Source organism: Penicillium macrosclerotiorum, assembly GCF_028827735.1.
Source record: "Penicillium macrosclerotiorum strain IBT 26536 chromosome Unknown utg000003l_segment0_segment0, whole genome shotgun sequence".
Classification (NCBI taxonomy): domain Eukaryota; kingdom Fungi; phylum Ascomycota; class Eurotiomycetes; order Eurotiales; family Aspergillaceae; genus Penicillium; species Penicillium macrosclerotiorum.
The window spans coordinates 5909138-5923715 of NW_026643083.1; the positions used below are offsets into that span (position 1 = coordinate 5909138).

At 48.7% G+C, this 14578-nt stretch overlaps 3 protein-coding genes across 3 annotated transcripts; all 3 read right to left on the bottom strand.

Moving 5' to 3' along the window:
* Positions 1-2525: 2525 nt before the first annotated feature.
* N7462_005027 (uncharacterized protein) lies at positions 2526-3289 on the bottom strand (the record flags this gene model as incomplete). The annotated part of the gene is made up of 2 exons (XM_057076752.1): positions 2526-2730; positions 2796-3289. The coding sequence occupies 2 exons, from the start codon at positions 3287-3289 to the stop codon at positions 2526-2528; spliced, it is 699 nt and encodes a 232-aa protein (XP_056936257.1).
* A 6089-nt stretch (positions 3290-9378) lies between these two features.
* N7462_005028 (transcriptional regulator family: C2H2 zinc finger) lies at positions 9379-10161 on the bottom strand (the record flags this gene model as incomplete). The annotated part of the gene is made up of 2 exons (XM_057076753.1): positions 9379-9601; positions 9680-10161. The coding sequence occupies 2 exons, from the start codon at positions 10159-10161 to the stop codon at positions 9379-9381; spliced, it is 705 nt and encodes a 234-aa protein (XP_056936258.1).
* Positions 10162-12622: 2461 nt separating this feature from the next.
* On the bottom strand, positions 12623-14244 carry pex12 (ubiquitin-protein ligase peroxin 12; the record flags this gene model as incomplete). The annotated part of the gene is made up of 2 exons (XM_057076754.1): positions 12623-14046; positions 14187-14244. 2 exons carry the CDS (start codon positions 14242-14244, stop codon positions 12623-12625), a joined length of 1482 nt encoding a protein of 493 aa, XP_056936259.1.
* Positions 14245-14578: the final 334 nt, after the last annotated feature.

Genomic DNA, 14578 nt, shown 5'->3' on the forward strand with positions numbered 1-14578 from the left:
CAATTGTAGAGGCAACTGCCGAGGAAGGCAGGTTGCAGGAGCATCGTTTGTTGCTGACGGCGAGGAAAAGAATTCCGTCGGAGACGGTAGCAAACTTGGGTCATCGCGTGACAATATTGATTGCCGACCACGTCTTCCCCGCTGCGGGACACGCCGGGCCCAATTCAAATACTGCATCGGTAGGACAGGACTGGCGGGGGCCTTCAAAGCAAAATTATGAGTGCTATACGACAGAAATGATAAGAAAATGTGCGGACGAAGGGAAGAGGAGGATAGGCCACTACTCAAGCGACAGAGGGACACCGTCTATATATGCGAAGCTGGGTGTAGTAATTGAAATATCTGGCCTTAATTCTCCGTAGGCTACTGCACTCATAATTAGTGATAATGTATTGATCCGAATTTTGCAGGACTCATTATATCTGCTAGGCAGTCTCGGGGAGGTTCTTCCAGCGGTGAAGGCCACTACTTCACCCTTCCCAAGTGGGTCGAGACCTCATGTTTGCCCGGCGAAGCAGGATGGCTGGAACGGCTCGAATCCAAATGCCGATTCCGATTTGGCCTGTGTTGATCACGACTCGATACAAAGGTCATATATCTATCTCCAGTACCTTGTTCAGATCGAGATAACCTACTTCTTCTGCAGATTCCCTTGGTTGATCTGAGCTGCAGAGAGCCCCGGGTACCCGGATAGTAATCAACTAAGGACGCCGACAGACCCAGAGCACCGGGATAGCAATTGGTATTCTCGTGACTGAATAGATGCTTCTCGCCGATTACCCTGTATGAAGAGACCAATCGATCGATCATACAGAACATGTCAAAACAGGAAGCCGGATTCCGTGACGAAGCTCCCCGGATCGGCTTTACACCCGCTGAAAGCGCCGATTACAAAGGGAATGAGGGCTCGGATCTCAAGAGCCCTTGCATTTGATTCATCAGGTTTGGGCCAGACCCGTATGGATCCGGGAGCATAGGGGGCTGTGGATCACTGTCACTCGTGCCCGATTGATCTCTCGCGCGAACTGTGGGTACCTTTGTGATCTATCATTTATTTTCTTCCCCGTGGCGAGTTGTCAGGCCTCGAAATATCTTGAGTGCTGCGAAAATGGGTAAGGAATACACACCCCCTCCACGATGCTTGTAACTACGAGCTATCACCTCGGGGATGTGGGCAATGCCAGCGGCCCAAGGCGCTTTTTCGGAAACATGTTGCCCGTGGAGCCTTGGAATCACCCTTTGAAGACTGTATACTTGGTACTCGGCACTTGGTACTTGGTACTTTTGCTTCTCATGAGAAAATGAGGCGCACGATGTGGGAATTAAGGCGATGAATTCTCGTGATCCGGCTGCTTTCGCCAAAAAAAAGTACTACCTCCAGTGGGACTTTTCATACCGGTTCGTACTTCCACTCGCGCTTGCATGAACCTCGCCCGCAAGGTCGGACCTTTGGATTGCGAACAAGGCAAATGCTCGGATCTCGTCCGATCCTTCCTAACCCCTGCTGACACGTCCGCGTGCATGGCCAGTTGCTTGGCGCAGCCTCGGTTACCACTGCGTCGCTTCTGGTTGCAGCTTGCTAAATGTTTGCTTCACTTGGCAGAGCGTCATACCCAATAACCCTGAGATATCCCTGACTCTGGGCTGGTAGGCGACGTGTACCTGATGGATTGGACCACCCAAACCCCGATGACAACCCCGGCGAAAATTTGAAGAGTTGGTTACCAACTTGGCATGCAATATCTACTTTTTCGAACCAAAATTTCGACTGGGTAAAAAAAGTATCTTCATAACGTCATGGGCTTGCGGATCACTTGCCCCAGATGTCAATGCCGAAGGCTTGAATGAAACTGACTTTTGGGGGCTCCAAAAAAGCAGTTACCGATCCCTTACACCTATTCATCTATTCATCTTGAGAAAAAGCAAAACGGATATGGCCTGACCAAAAATTTCACAGGGATAATTCGTAATTCAAGGTGACAGGAGGGAAGAAGAAAACTAATAACGCCGGTGAACCCCGACCGCGACATGCAGCAAAAACGCGAATACAGACTCATATTCAAATCCCGCATCCACGCCTTCATCCTTATGCCCCATCATCAGAGAATGTATGTTTCGTTGCGGTTCATAGTTTCCTAGAGGTATCGTTGCTATGGAACGATAGAGCGTTGCTGTCGTCCCGGTCGTGGGGGGGTAGAGAAAGAGGGAAGCAGCGGGTAAGAAAGGGATATGGGCCAGAGAGTCATCGATTAAAAGAGGTGCCATAAAACATTTCCAGCCAAGAAATCGACTGATAATTGTTCAGGTAGAACTTGACAGGTGTTGTCTGATTTCCGAGCCGGACCGTGGTATAGCAAGACCCTAACCGAGCGATGTTAGAAAGAAAGTACAAATAAAATCAAAAAGAGTGAACAAGATTCATCAGGAACCCAGAGCGCAGAAGTTTTTTCTCTTCTGTGCAGCGCCCGAGCGCAAGCCTCTCTCGCCACAGAGAGGGTCTATAATAAGAGCGAAGAAGACCGAGGCTATTTGCCAGAGTCTTTGTGAGCCTTGCTCATATGGGTCGTGCGCTTATCGCTTCGCCCAAAGACTCGATCGCAATTCTTGCATTTCTGGTCATGGGGAATATGCACATCTTGGATGTGCCTCCAAAGGCTCGACTTGCGGCTAAAGCCACCATCGTACCGGCAACCTTCCCACTTGCAAAAGAACGGGCAGTTCTGGGTTGACCTAGAAAATGCGGATGTGAGAATCAATACTCCAACTCAATAGGAAATGAAGAGAGTTCATCATACTCTAAGCTTGGGCCTTCATGAGGGTTGGATACCGTATGGGTTGACGATCGACGGACTTCAGGGCTTGTGCGAGAGGACTCGCGCGGCGCTGGGACTAGCATCGGATGCTGGTAGATCGCGGGGTTGTCCGCTGATCCAGGGTCATGGACCGTTGCTGCAAAGTTTGTGGTATTATAGGCCTGGTTTGAGAATGGCAACCCCGGGCTAGTAACTGGGGAGAAATCGGTGGTGCTGAGATCGTCCCATGGACTGGTTGGTGCCGGGGACGGCCCTGGTGGCGCCTGGGAATAGATGACCGGGGGCGACTGGTGGTAGAGATTCTGGTAGTAGGGGCTCTGCCCATGGATCACACAGGTATCTTGAGCCGAATAGCTAACCAGAGGGGGTGACAGCCCCGGTCCAGGTACCGCCGAATAATAATAGGTCCCCATGGGCTGTTGATCCTGGGAGGACCGGCGGTTACTGCGGCTTGGATTGACATTGGAGGAAGCCATGGTGAGAAAATCCCGTGCAGACTTAGAAAAGAGTAAAGCGTGTCCGCAAGAGGGGGTAGGTCGCGGCTTTTGCTTCTTGTGTGAAGAAGAAAAAAACCAACACAGAATCGACGACTCCGAAGTGACTTTTTATGTATTCCTAACCTAGGTTGAGAGCTGGGCCTCTTGCACCAGCTCACCGAGTCTCCCTAGAATGCCACTGCACCCTCTGAGCCCATGGGAGGCGGAGTATTACATCTTTCAAGTAGTCAATAATTTCTGAGTGGTCCATTGGGGGTAATGGGAGAGAGGGCGAATCGACCTCCTTCGACACCCGTGGGAGCATTGGTGCTGCGGCGGATAATTCACCCACGAGTCACCGACCCACTGCATGTAATGATGATGACTGGGGATATTCCATAGGCTGGGGCTCATTATACAATTCATGATGTACAGGGGGAGAAAAGCAAGGTAGCTGGTGGAGATTGGCAGGCCAGGGCGTGGAGATTGACGCATACTGCACCAAATCGCCCTTTCGAACGAGCCCAGCCATGACGCTGCACACCCATGGAAAGAAGGATTCTTCACCTGGCAACTACTGGCTAAGCCCCATGATCAGGGCGCATAGAGGATATGTTATAATACCAAAATGATGGCTTACCGTCTAGAAAAATGCCTCTTCATTCCAGAATATTCTCCCCAACATTCTTCATACATCTTAAGTAAACCCCGTTTCAACCAGCTATCTGTTCAAAGTTCCATTATTGAAACAGGACACCCTTCAAACACCGTGGTTATGGTTCGGATTTGGATTGGAAGAAAATGGCACGACACCCACGATCGAACCCGGGGGCACCCAATGGGATCAGGTAGAACCAAGCATACTGGTTTCTGATCCTGAGCAAACGAGAGCCCACTTTGCGCTTCGAGTATCGAGCTCTGCTCCTAAAAAGTCAGATGGCCACCACCCGCACGCTCGGCTCGGATCGTACCTCCTCCATTTAGCCCTTAACCCACTTTGGCGCCCTGGCAATTTCCGATCTGTCGATCTTTTCTAGTCTGAATTTGGACTTGGTTCTGTGCTCCGTGCACTTTCTCTTTTCCGTGCCCCCCTCTTCCCCTTCAAATCCCGACTGCGACATGAGTCCCTGATTAGAAGCTGGCCGAACGAACCTCAATATCTGCTATCACATCTTTCCACCCAGGCCATACGGGTGGCATCGAGGCAACCACAAAGCCTCCACAGCCTCAACGGGTGAAAAACGACAGCCAGGACCAGCACAGCCACTGAAAGCCATAGTTGTCAACGGAAATGGCCTTTGCCGGAACAGAGGACAAGCCAGGCCACCTGCCAGCAGTGGATCTGGATCGGAATGGCTTTGTGAGTGTGAACGCCGGCGCTCGTCCACGGGTACTTGGGCGGGCGCTTGGGCGGGCGTACCTTACAATAGCCCTAAGGTGATCTGTTTTGGCCACCCCCGGAGAAAAGAAGGTTTTCAGTCTCCACTCCAAAAGATCAAAACAAGCCAAGAATAAGCAAGTTCTGGTATCATTCTGGAATAAGGAGTGGCGCCTTCTTCCTGAACATCCGAGAGGTTGTCTTATGAGAGCTCGCTAGTTACCTGATCTACTACCAGTAAGTTCCCACTTAGATCACCGCACATCACCGCACATAACCTCAAATCACCTCACTTCACCTCACTTCACCTCACTTCACCTCACTTCACTCCACATCCGTAGATTATGATGAGCTGTGGGATATGTGATATGTTCAGAGACTTACCTGGTCCTCACTACCCTGCCACCACCGCTCTAGCACCCGCGTAGCCCATTCCCTTAAGCCCTCGGACGCTTGGGATTGCCCGGTGGAGAAAAGGGGTGCGGTGCGGGGCGACCCTCTCACCCGAAGTTTAGCGCCATCCATCTGGCAGCACTTCGATAAGTGCCAATCAACTGGCGGGCAGCAATTGGGTGAGGAAAAGGGGTGAAGGGGAGTGTTCTTGTTCGTAAGTTGCAGGCGAAAACTGAGGCGGGGTGAACTGGTGGCATTATTCATGTAAAGAGATGCTCCCGCCCCGGAGAAGTCAGTTTCTAGGCCGGAACTGGGTTCCAGCCGCCCTCCTTAATTGCCAGTAAGGACGAACGTACCCCACAGTTCATCCCGCAATCTTAGTCCAGCTTAGTTCCGCCTTAATATACTTCGACATCTCAGGACTCTTCTCATAGAAAGACCATGGATACACCAGTTATTCTTCATATATCCATAGTCAAATAGTAACAAAAGAAAGTACCTCAATAACATGATGGGAGTAGGAGGGCCTTGTATACATCATTCCCTTTGGTGGTGCAATCACTCATCAGAAGTCGATTCACTAAAAAGACGAATTTATTCTTGGTGGAATTTGGTCCGAGCCAGGCACCGTCAAATCATGTAGAGTCTCAAAAGAAACTAACTTTCTGGGGTCTCTATGTGCGAGGTAAAGGTAAAATGACAGTAACAAGATGAGCCCATGAGCCAGCGATGGAAACAGGCGAATTTCTTTTTGGCTGCAAAATTTCCTCAAAACTGTACTATTGCCTGCTCCCAGTTTGTTTCCCTCTAATTGTCGAAGAAATCCGATTGATGCCTTCAGTCAGATGATATCAGTGTGATGAACCAATCGCAAATGCTCCCGGTATTTATCTCGTCTGCCAAAGAGTTTGTTGCAAAGATGGCACTTGAAAGAATTCGGATAAAGATGCGTCGCCTTGATATGGCGCCAAAGAGATCCTTCACGCGAGAATTCGCCAGCATAAGAGCACCCTATCCAGCCACATCGGAGGGCACCAGCTTCAGTTGCTCTATCGAAATTGATACGTTAGTTAACGCCCCTATTTTGTTTCATCGGCCAATTCAAACCTAAGTTCAATTTCTCGAGACGAGTTTTGGTGCTCTGTGGGGTGACCAGGTCCTTCCAGCATTGACGTATCCATAGGCAGACTCGGGTCAGGCACAGGAGGTGAGAATGTCGAATGAGAGACACTCGATGGATGATCGTCTTGGTAGACGTGTGGACTAGAGAGAAACGTCTCTTCCGAAGTTTCAGAGCTTTTCGCGGCATCTCTGGGATTTTCTGTGGGCTTCCTCGACCTGGATAGTATTGGCGTCGGGGTGCAGAAGATATATCTCTCAAAAGGAGAACCCTCTGTGGGTGCATGTGCGGTGGATAGATGATGAGCATAGGCCGATATTTGTAGGGGGGTAGTGCCAGAGGCCAACAGAGCTTCACATAACAGGAAGCAAGCAGGACACATAGCTTCAGGCAGCCCCTCACACATATGGTCCATTCTCTGAACCGAAGAGTTTGACATATCAGACAAGGGAAAAGAGAGAAATGAGGTTTTAAATTTCAAAGAGCAAAAAGAGAGAAAAATAGCATTGGAGGCGCTGTGAAAGGCTTGAGATTGAACAGGAATTGGAGGGTGCTGTAGGTCCTAAATACTTGCACGGCGGAAAACAGGGTGCGCACTAGATGGGCCAAAACATGTCATCTGGGGTGAAATACGCAATGATTCTTTGCAATTCCACATCTTTTGATAATTTCTGCATCTCGACTGTGCTCTCCTTTTTAGCCATTCCTGCTGGTAAGCAGCTTGCTTGTATTTTAAAGGGCCAACGCACACATTCCAATTGGATCTTGGCTCTGTCAGATGCATGAAAGTGGAGCAAAGAGAGCAAAGAGGAGATTGAAAAGGGGCTGACCGTGCTGATGATCCCGAGGTGGCTGCCAGACGGGGGCGATCTAGCGTCGGGGAAAGATAAAAGATTCCGGTCATCGACGGGGTCAACAATCAAGCAAAAGTACTGTTCGGGTTACAGCATTATTACTGACGCCCGGTAGATTGTGAAATTGAGTATTCAGCCGGAATCCATGTCCTCCTATTTTTTTTTCCTGGGCCGTCGCCTGCCTTCCATGCCAGTGAACCAGTCAAATTATCCTTCCGTCCGGGTTGTCGCTGAGTCTCTTAGGCCAGCATTATCCAGCGTTCTCACATCAATTTTCTTTTCTCATACATAATTGATAAATGGAACAAAAAACCTATCAACCGATTTTTGGGTTTTCAGAAAATCGAGAATATCAAACAGAAATAGAAACTAAAATAATGACCTCAAAGTAGCACCGAATTCATGCCAGCAAGCATTGGAAGGGAAAAAATGAAAAGAAAAGAATAAAAATAGAAGAGTCAAGACACCGACCGATAATTTCACGCCTCCCGCACGAAACCACTTGTGTGCAGCAGTCGGGAGTGGTCCTGGAACTTATCCTTTCGACCAAATGTCCTTGTGCAAATGGCGCATTTGTATTCATCCGGTGCAAGAAATTTCGATTTGATGTGCCGCCAAAGTGAGAGTTTGCGAGAGAATCTTCCAGTATAGGAACGCCCCGACCAGCTACGCTCATATGCCTCTGTATTTTTTATTCGAGAAACCGCTCTGGAAACGACCATATGGTGCGAACAAGACGACAGAGAAGCGGGTTCGTATTGACGTTCTTCATGGAGGATCCGGTTTGACTGACATAGGTTAGAATTGCCTTGGCTAACACTGTCACTGCTCACATTTTTTCTAGATGAAAGCACAGTGAGAGCAGGAGGATTAGTGTCCCGTTGATTTAAACCTGCTGAATGTGCCACCATTGAGTGACCTTTTCCAGTATATTTAAATGCCGGGTTCCTTTTAGGATATTGATTGGCGGTTGGGGGTTCAATGAGGCATTGAGCGTCTGTATATGATGGAACACAGTAAATGGGCCACTTTGATTGTCTGGGTCCATAGTATAACAAATATGTGCAAATCAAAGGCTATTTATCTATTTTGTGATGAGTTCCAAGAGTGTTTGGGGAGCTTCAGCTTAGGAAATGAGGCTAGTGGCTGCTTTTTCAATCGACATAAAGTTAGTGAAATGAGACTACTTATATAACAGTGCCAGAACGAAAATGTGCTATCAATTTGCTAGACCTTAATTATTATATATTCATTCCAGAGATCTAGCATAGCACCTAATATTTTGACGCCATCAAGTGTAGGGCTTTAAGTTGAAGTAAGCAACCAGAGTAGTGGGGTTTTGGTGGTCAGGCTTATCCCATTTAAGCACTGGATTTGCTGGAATGACCCACTCCCTCTTCGTAGATCACTGATTCAGACAATTTAATCTCCTTGACCCCGCTGTCTAGGTAGGATCTTACACTGGACTAGTCAGCATGTAGACCTTTCCGGATGATCTGTAGCAGTTACTGCCTGAGTTATGGCGGCGGGCGCTCCAACGTGGCAGTGACGATGCAGGCATGGGCTTCCACGATAAGTTGGCCCCCGAAGACCAATCTAGCCCGACAAGACGTAAACATCTCACGACTGAAGGTTCGCCAGGGTGATTTTGTTGGAGTGTCATGACATCAAGCTGAGGCTATTTCGTCACATCTGTTCTGAGAGCCACGCCTCTGCTAGACCCCAATACTTGAATATCCATAGCCCATTGTACAAGCCAAGTCCACTGGCAGTCAACACACGTTTTTGATGGTGAGAAAAAAATGCATAAAACCACTGTGCTCACATCCACACTATTTCTCCCTTCCACGGTTCGAGTTCCCAAGAGAAAAGTCATCAAGAGTAAAGAGCTCTCAAGGAGTGCAGAGGCTTCGAAATATATTAAAAAAAATCAATCGTCAATATGCACATAAGAAAGAGACCGTTCAATAGCCTGTCCCGCGATTGATCCTTGAGATCCCTTCGTCCACGCCACCAAACACCCAGTCATTCAAGGGGGCAAAAAGAAGAAGAAAAAGCAATACCCCAGCGATAAAAGCCATCGGTGAGAAAGAGTGAGAAGTCGGCAAAGAGACAGAATATTAATGAAAAATATAGGCATCCAACCAAGTAACGAATGAGAGAAAGTTGTATAGATATGGAAGACATGATAGAAAGAGAAAGGGGGACATAATATTGAAGAAGAAAATTCCCCTCGTCGCGGCTGGTGAGAGCAGCCGATGTTCAGGTAAGCCCTAACATTTTGTCAATTGTCAATTGACTATTCTTTAGCGCAAAGGCTTTAGTAAGAGCAAAATGACCGAAATCATTGCTGGCGGGGGTATTCGAAACTCGAGTGAAGAACTCGGATGTGTTCTTGCAGCTTGTCCTTTCGTCCGAAGGCCCTCTTGCAGTTTGAAATGGGGCATTTGTAAGTGCCAGGGGCAACATGGGTAGATCGAAGATGCCGCATTAGGGCAGATGCGCATGAAAACCGACCGGTGTAAGTACACCCTTCCCAGCCACATTTGATGTCACTTGCGCCATTTCTGGGATTGGGTGCATTCGTCAGCAACGTAGAGGTGGGCTGTTTGGTTCGAAGTATTCAAAGTATTGAAGAAACGTACTCGGCATTTGCAAAGTGACGAACGTGACGAGATATTTGGCCAACAGCACGAACTTGAGTGTTTCTCGCTGCGGCGAGAGAGCCTTCTGTAGATGGACCAGAAGATGGCAGACTAGACTGTTGTCTCTTGAGTACCTCAACGCTATCACCTTTTGACCAATGTGAGTTCACGGCAGCATTGGCTTCACGGAGACATGCACCTGCGGTTTCCTTGGAGACCATCCGATCAAAAGGGTTCAAATCTGGCATATGGAAATCCTGGGGTATATTGTGGCCATCCATCCATGGTCTGTGGCTCTGGCTCCAAACGGCAGTATCCTGGGAAATCAATTGACCAGGCTGGGCAGCCCGCAAACCATACTGATTGAGTAAGGTTTGCATCCAGTCATTACACTCATCATCCTGGACATTATTGGCAGGTAATAGATCTTGATCCACGTGGTACAATGTAGACGGATCTCTAAAAAACCTGTTGTCGTTCATCACGGATTTATTAGTCGCCCTGGGCTTTCAGGCGACAAGCAACCTAGATTGCTAATATTACAGTTGGCCAATGATAGAATGGTTATTGAATTGGGGGCAGACGAAGGTCCACGATGCGAAATCAAAAGATGGAAAAGATGGAAAAGAGATAGAGAAAAAAACCACGAATGCCTGGAGACGATGGAGGTTTAGGAAGAAGTTGGCGCTTTTTAAGCCAGTTGTCTTCTCTGCGAGGGCCAGAGTGCACAGCAATTTGAGGACGCAGGCGCAGCCCCGACTAACTCTCAACACAGCCAATGGATTCTCATGTATCGTGGATTGGGCGTGTAGAAATCCCAGTAGCCTTTAGCCGAGGAATCATTTCCACTCTCCGCTGGAGGTGTGCATGTTTGGCTGTTGATTCCATCAAATGATCGTTGGAATCTTTCCGTTTTCAAGCATGGGTCAGTACCTAGCCACAATGCCCCCACAGGCTTGCGGTCGGGCATACACGCATGCAACTCGGATCGAGTTGCGAGGGAAGAAGGCGTGAGCGTCAGCAATACCCGGGTGATGGCGGGGCGGCCTATGAGGAGCAGGGACTCTCGTCACACAGTCTTTCTTCAGCTGAATATAAGTATAGGGAACCATTAACAATTAGAACTCTTAGAAACTAGATTTGTTTAATGGCTCCAAAAGTATCTCGCAAATTGCGGGGTCTATTCTATAGCTATAGTGCACTTTTCCCCCATGTACACTGGCTGGGATGCCCGAATTGTCCGCCATTGAGTGGTGACTGTCGACTTTCACCTGGGTGAAAACAAAAACAAAATGATTGATCATTGGCCATGTTATAATCGCAGGCTGCATGTGAGGATCCTGATGTTTGGCATTCATGCCTTCTTCCCCTAAGGCCAACTTCCCTGGAAAAATAAAAAACACACAGACCGAAAGTCAACCTCCCATACAAGAATGCAGTATGGACATATACAAACCCTTTGGCTTATTGTCCCAAGGCCTATTAGGATTCAAACACGTATGTTTCATGACATTATGCAAACTGAAAATGCGCCCCGGCTTCCCCTTCATCCATATGCACTCTACCACGCCCGTGTGGAGGTCCGACCGCCCCCTAAGCCAGCGAAGTTGGAGTGCCCGAAATGAGGCAGTCCCTTTTTCCCTAGGGCGGCGACTGTAAGCCCCCGTATGCCTTGCAGCCTAAACATTTTATTATCACCTCTGTCCTGAGGCATTTCGTTCTTTCTTTTGCCCACCAGATATGGCCACTCCGGAAGTTCAGAGGTTTATCTCTGGCTTTCACGGCTGAGTCGGTCCCGACCTTATATATGCCGAAATACTTGGTACTTAATTATGTCTTAAATATTCCTTCTCCAATTGCTGTTGTAATATTATGCTCGTAATGTGTGCAGGATTTCTATCATAAAATGACGGAAGAAAAAGCCTAGATGTATAGTATTTCCATCTCAGAGTCTTGAAAAAAAAAAAAAGTGAAAGTCCATAATAAATCTCGTACCATTCACGTACGCTTAGTTTATGAATCATAAGAACGCCAGATATTAAGCCAAATATTTGCCACGTGCTGGCTGCCCCAACATGACCACGTACTATTTCATCATCCAAGCATGGCCACGCAAATTAATAAAAACAAACTTATTCTATTGTTTGCCTGGAGGATGAGATTTGATATTCAGTATGCTCAATGAAATGACTCCCTTCGGTACCTCAGGTAGTGATTCGACACTGTGGCGAGGAAGATTATGTAGAATGTGCTACAGTAGCAAGTAAAGATATGTCACTAGAACACTGTCTTAGTAAATTCAATTGCGATAGTTATCTATTTTCATGGTCTTTTCTCTCTTCTCATAGCATCGGGCTCTTGGGAATATAACCCATAAGAGGCATTCACACAAGATACACTCTGCTTCCAAGCAGTCAGCACAGATATAAAAATCAAAACACTGCTTCCACCGATAATACGAGCTTACAACAACGAATAACCTGCAAAATATATCACAAGCGCTTGGTGATAGTTCAGAAGGAAGAGGAGACAAAATTCTTTTCAATCTCATCGCTTGAGAGTTGCATTAATAGCCATCCAACCATATGACATTGAGATGGCCATGCTCTGGTGGCGCATGTAGAGGTATGCATCTGCCATTTCTGGAAGCTTCACGATCTCCTCCATTTTTGAATGCTCCTTCATGGAAGATGTCCACCAGCTACAGTCTGAGGAAAATCCACCCTGAACCTGTTTCGATGCAAATTCGATGCATGGGTTTAAAAATCTAGCTTTGAATCTCCCCAGAAAAAAATAGTGTAGAGGTAGGCTGCCGCCTAATGAATGAAGAAATCTCATTGTTGGCGGCTTGTCCAGATGCTGCTCCAGAATCAAGTTTGGTATATGTAGTATAAAGATACAGTATATGCGAAGTAATATGTGCAGAATGCAGAATCAATCAGATCAAGACCCGCCGTAAGCCCTCGGTTCCACCGAGTACTCGCCGTCCTGTAACAGGACACCTTCCTTTGCCACTTTCCCACTTCCCCCACGCTTGCGGGATGCTTTCTCGGCGGAATCATCAGCATCCAAGGACTTCTTAATAGTTTCGTCCTCGCCAGTGATCTCCTCTTCCCAAGGCGCTCCCGCACCCTCCCCGTTCATGAAATCTAATTGGCGTTGGTGTTCACCATTAAGCCAATGGAAAATACACACATAGCAGAATACATAGCCTGTTTGGCAAGCAGTGGGGTTCACGAGTTGGTTCAGACAGACAGGGCAGGTATTGGCGCTGGAAGTTTCGGCCGGTGGCAGAGGGACAGTGAAAATCGGGAGATAGGAACTTGCAGAAATAGGAGGCTGATGGCGACGGGGCGATTTGAGGGCAGACTTCAAATCTCCGGATGACTTCTTCTCTTGCTCCGCTTGCTTCTTCTTCTCCTCCTTCTCCTCCTGGCCGGATTTCCGTCGCTCGGCTGGATCGGTCAGGCCCGATACGACAGGGGCGGGCAGGTCCAGAACTTCGGTAGCTTTCCGAGCCAATTGACGGGAGAAATCACTTGCATGCCACCACTCCAGGAACTTCAGGGCGAAGATCGAGGCGGGAAGGAAGTAGCGGAGAGATGTGAGGAGCTGTGGGGAGAGGTTCTGGGGGCTCAAGAGGCCCATCAGGCCAGAGCCCGGTCGCTGGGAGCGTCCACCACTGGGTGCTGGCTTTGGGTCCAAAACCTCAGCAATAGCACGGTGATCTGCGGCTCCAAGACGGCGAATTCGTGAGCCAATGAGCCAAAGGAAAGGCGATGAGTATTTGGTATTATCGAATAGGTAGGCGAGATTAAAGACGAGAATAGAGAAGTAGTATGCCGCGTTTACAGATGGGTATACATTGCGCAAAAACCACTTATAGTAGTGAAAGATTCGCTGCCGGATAGTCGGGTTGTGAGGCAGGTCGTCGCTTGGGTGATATCGTGGCCCGCCGCCCATAACCAGGGCCGCCTGCGGCGCGGCGTGGATGTCGTATCCTTCGTCAAGTTTGCGCTTTAAATATGGGATTCCGACCATCACCAACAGGTTTTTCCACACGTCTGTCGAGTGCAGTTTGAGGGCGTCGCGCACGGGGCCGCCGGCGCCGACCTGGGCGCGTGGAATCTCCCCATTCTTAGTGCGAAGAACTCGCTCCCGCTTCAGCGAGTAGAAGTTCTCTGTGAATGATCCGCCAAAGGTACGTAGGTAATATCGCTCGACGACAAGCGAGAGGAGGGCGTAGACCTCATCGTAGGAATTAAGAATCCGGAGGAGGTAGCGAGGGTGGCGGTGTGTTGCGACCGCAAGGAGGTAGCGGAGCGATGGGGGTAGGAGATCGGAGAGCTGTTGTTCCGCGAGAAGTTCTTATTTCCAGCAATGCGATGGTCAGCGACTGAGAGTCATTTACTGGAGGGGGTTCCCCGGATTCTGGGAGATGGGCTCCATTTCCCCCTCCCCCCGCAAGAGCATCCGCAGAGGGGCGACCACAAGGAGATGGACTCACCGAAGAGCGACGGCTTGTGCTCGTCGAACTCCTGTTGAAGACTAGGTAGGTACTCCATTGTGAGGAGCACCGGTCATCCTCAAGGCGTCGATGGACGGTAGGAAGGGAGGAGGTGGAAGTGCCCGTTCGCCGGGTTCGGATGATGCCGAGGCTCAACCACCTCGGCTTATGTACTCACGGCCGAGGACTCGACCTAACTACACATGCTGGACCACCAGCCCTGCCAAAATGTCAATCTGGGCTCATTTTGGGCCTGGAAATATGCAAAACGCATCACCATTACAAAACTTGCTCGAAAGTAAACAGTAACTAAATCTTCCAGGCGGAGTCGAACCCTCGACCTTGGACCTCGCTGTCGTCATACGAAGATTATATTTTGAATAGCCTCAAAT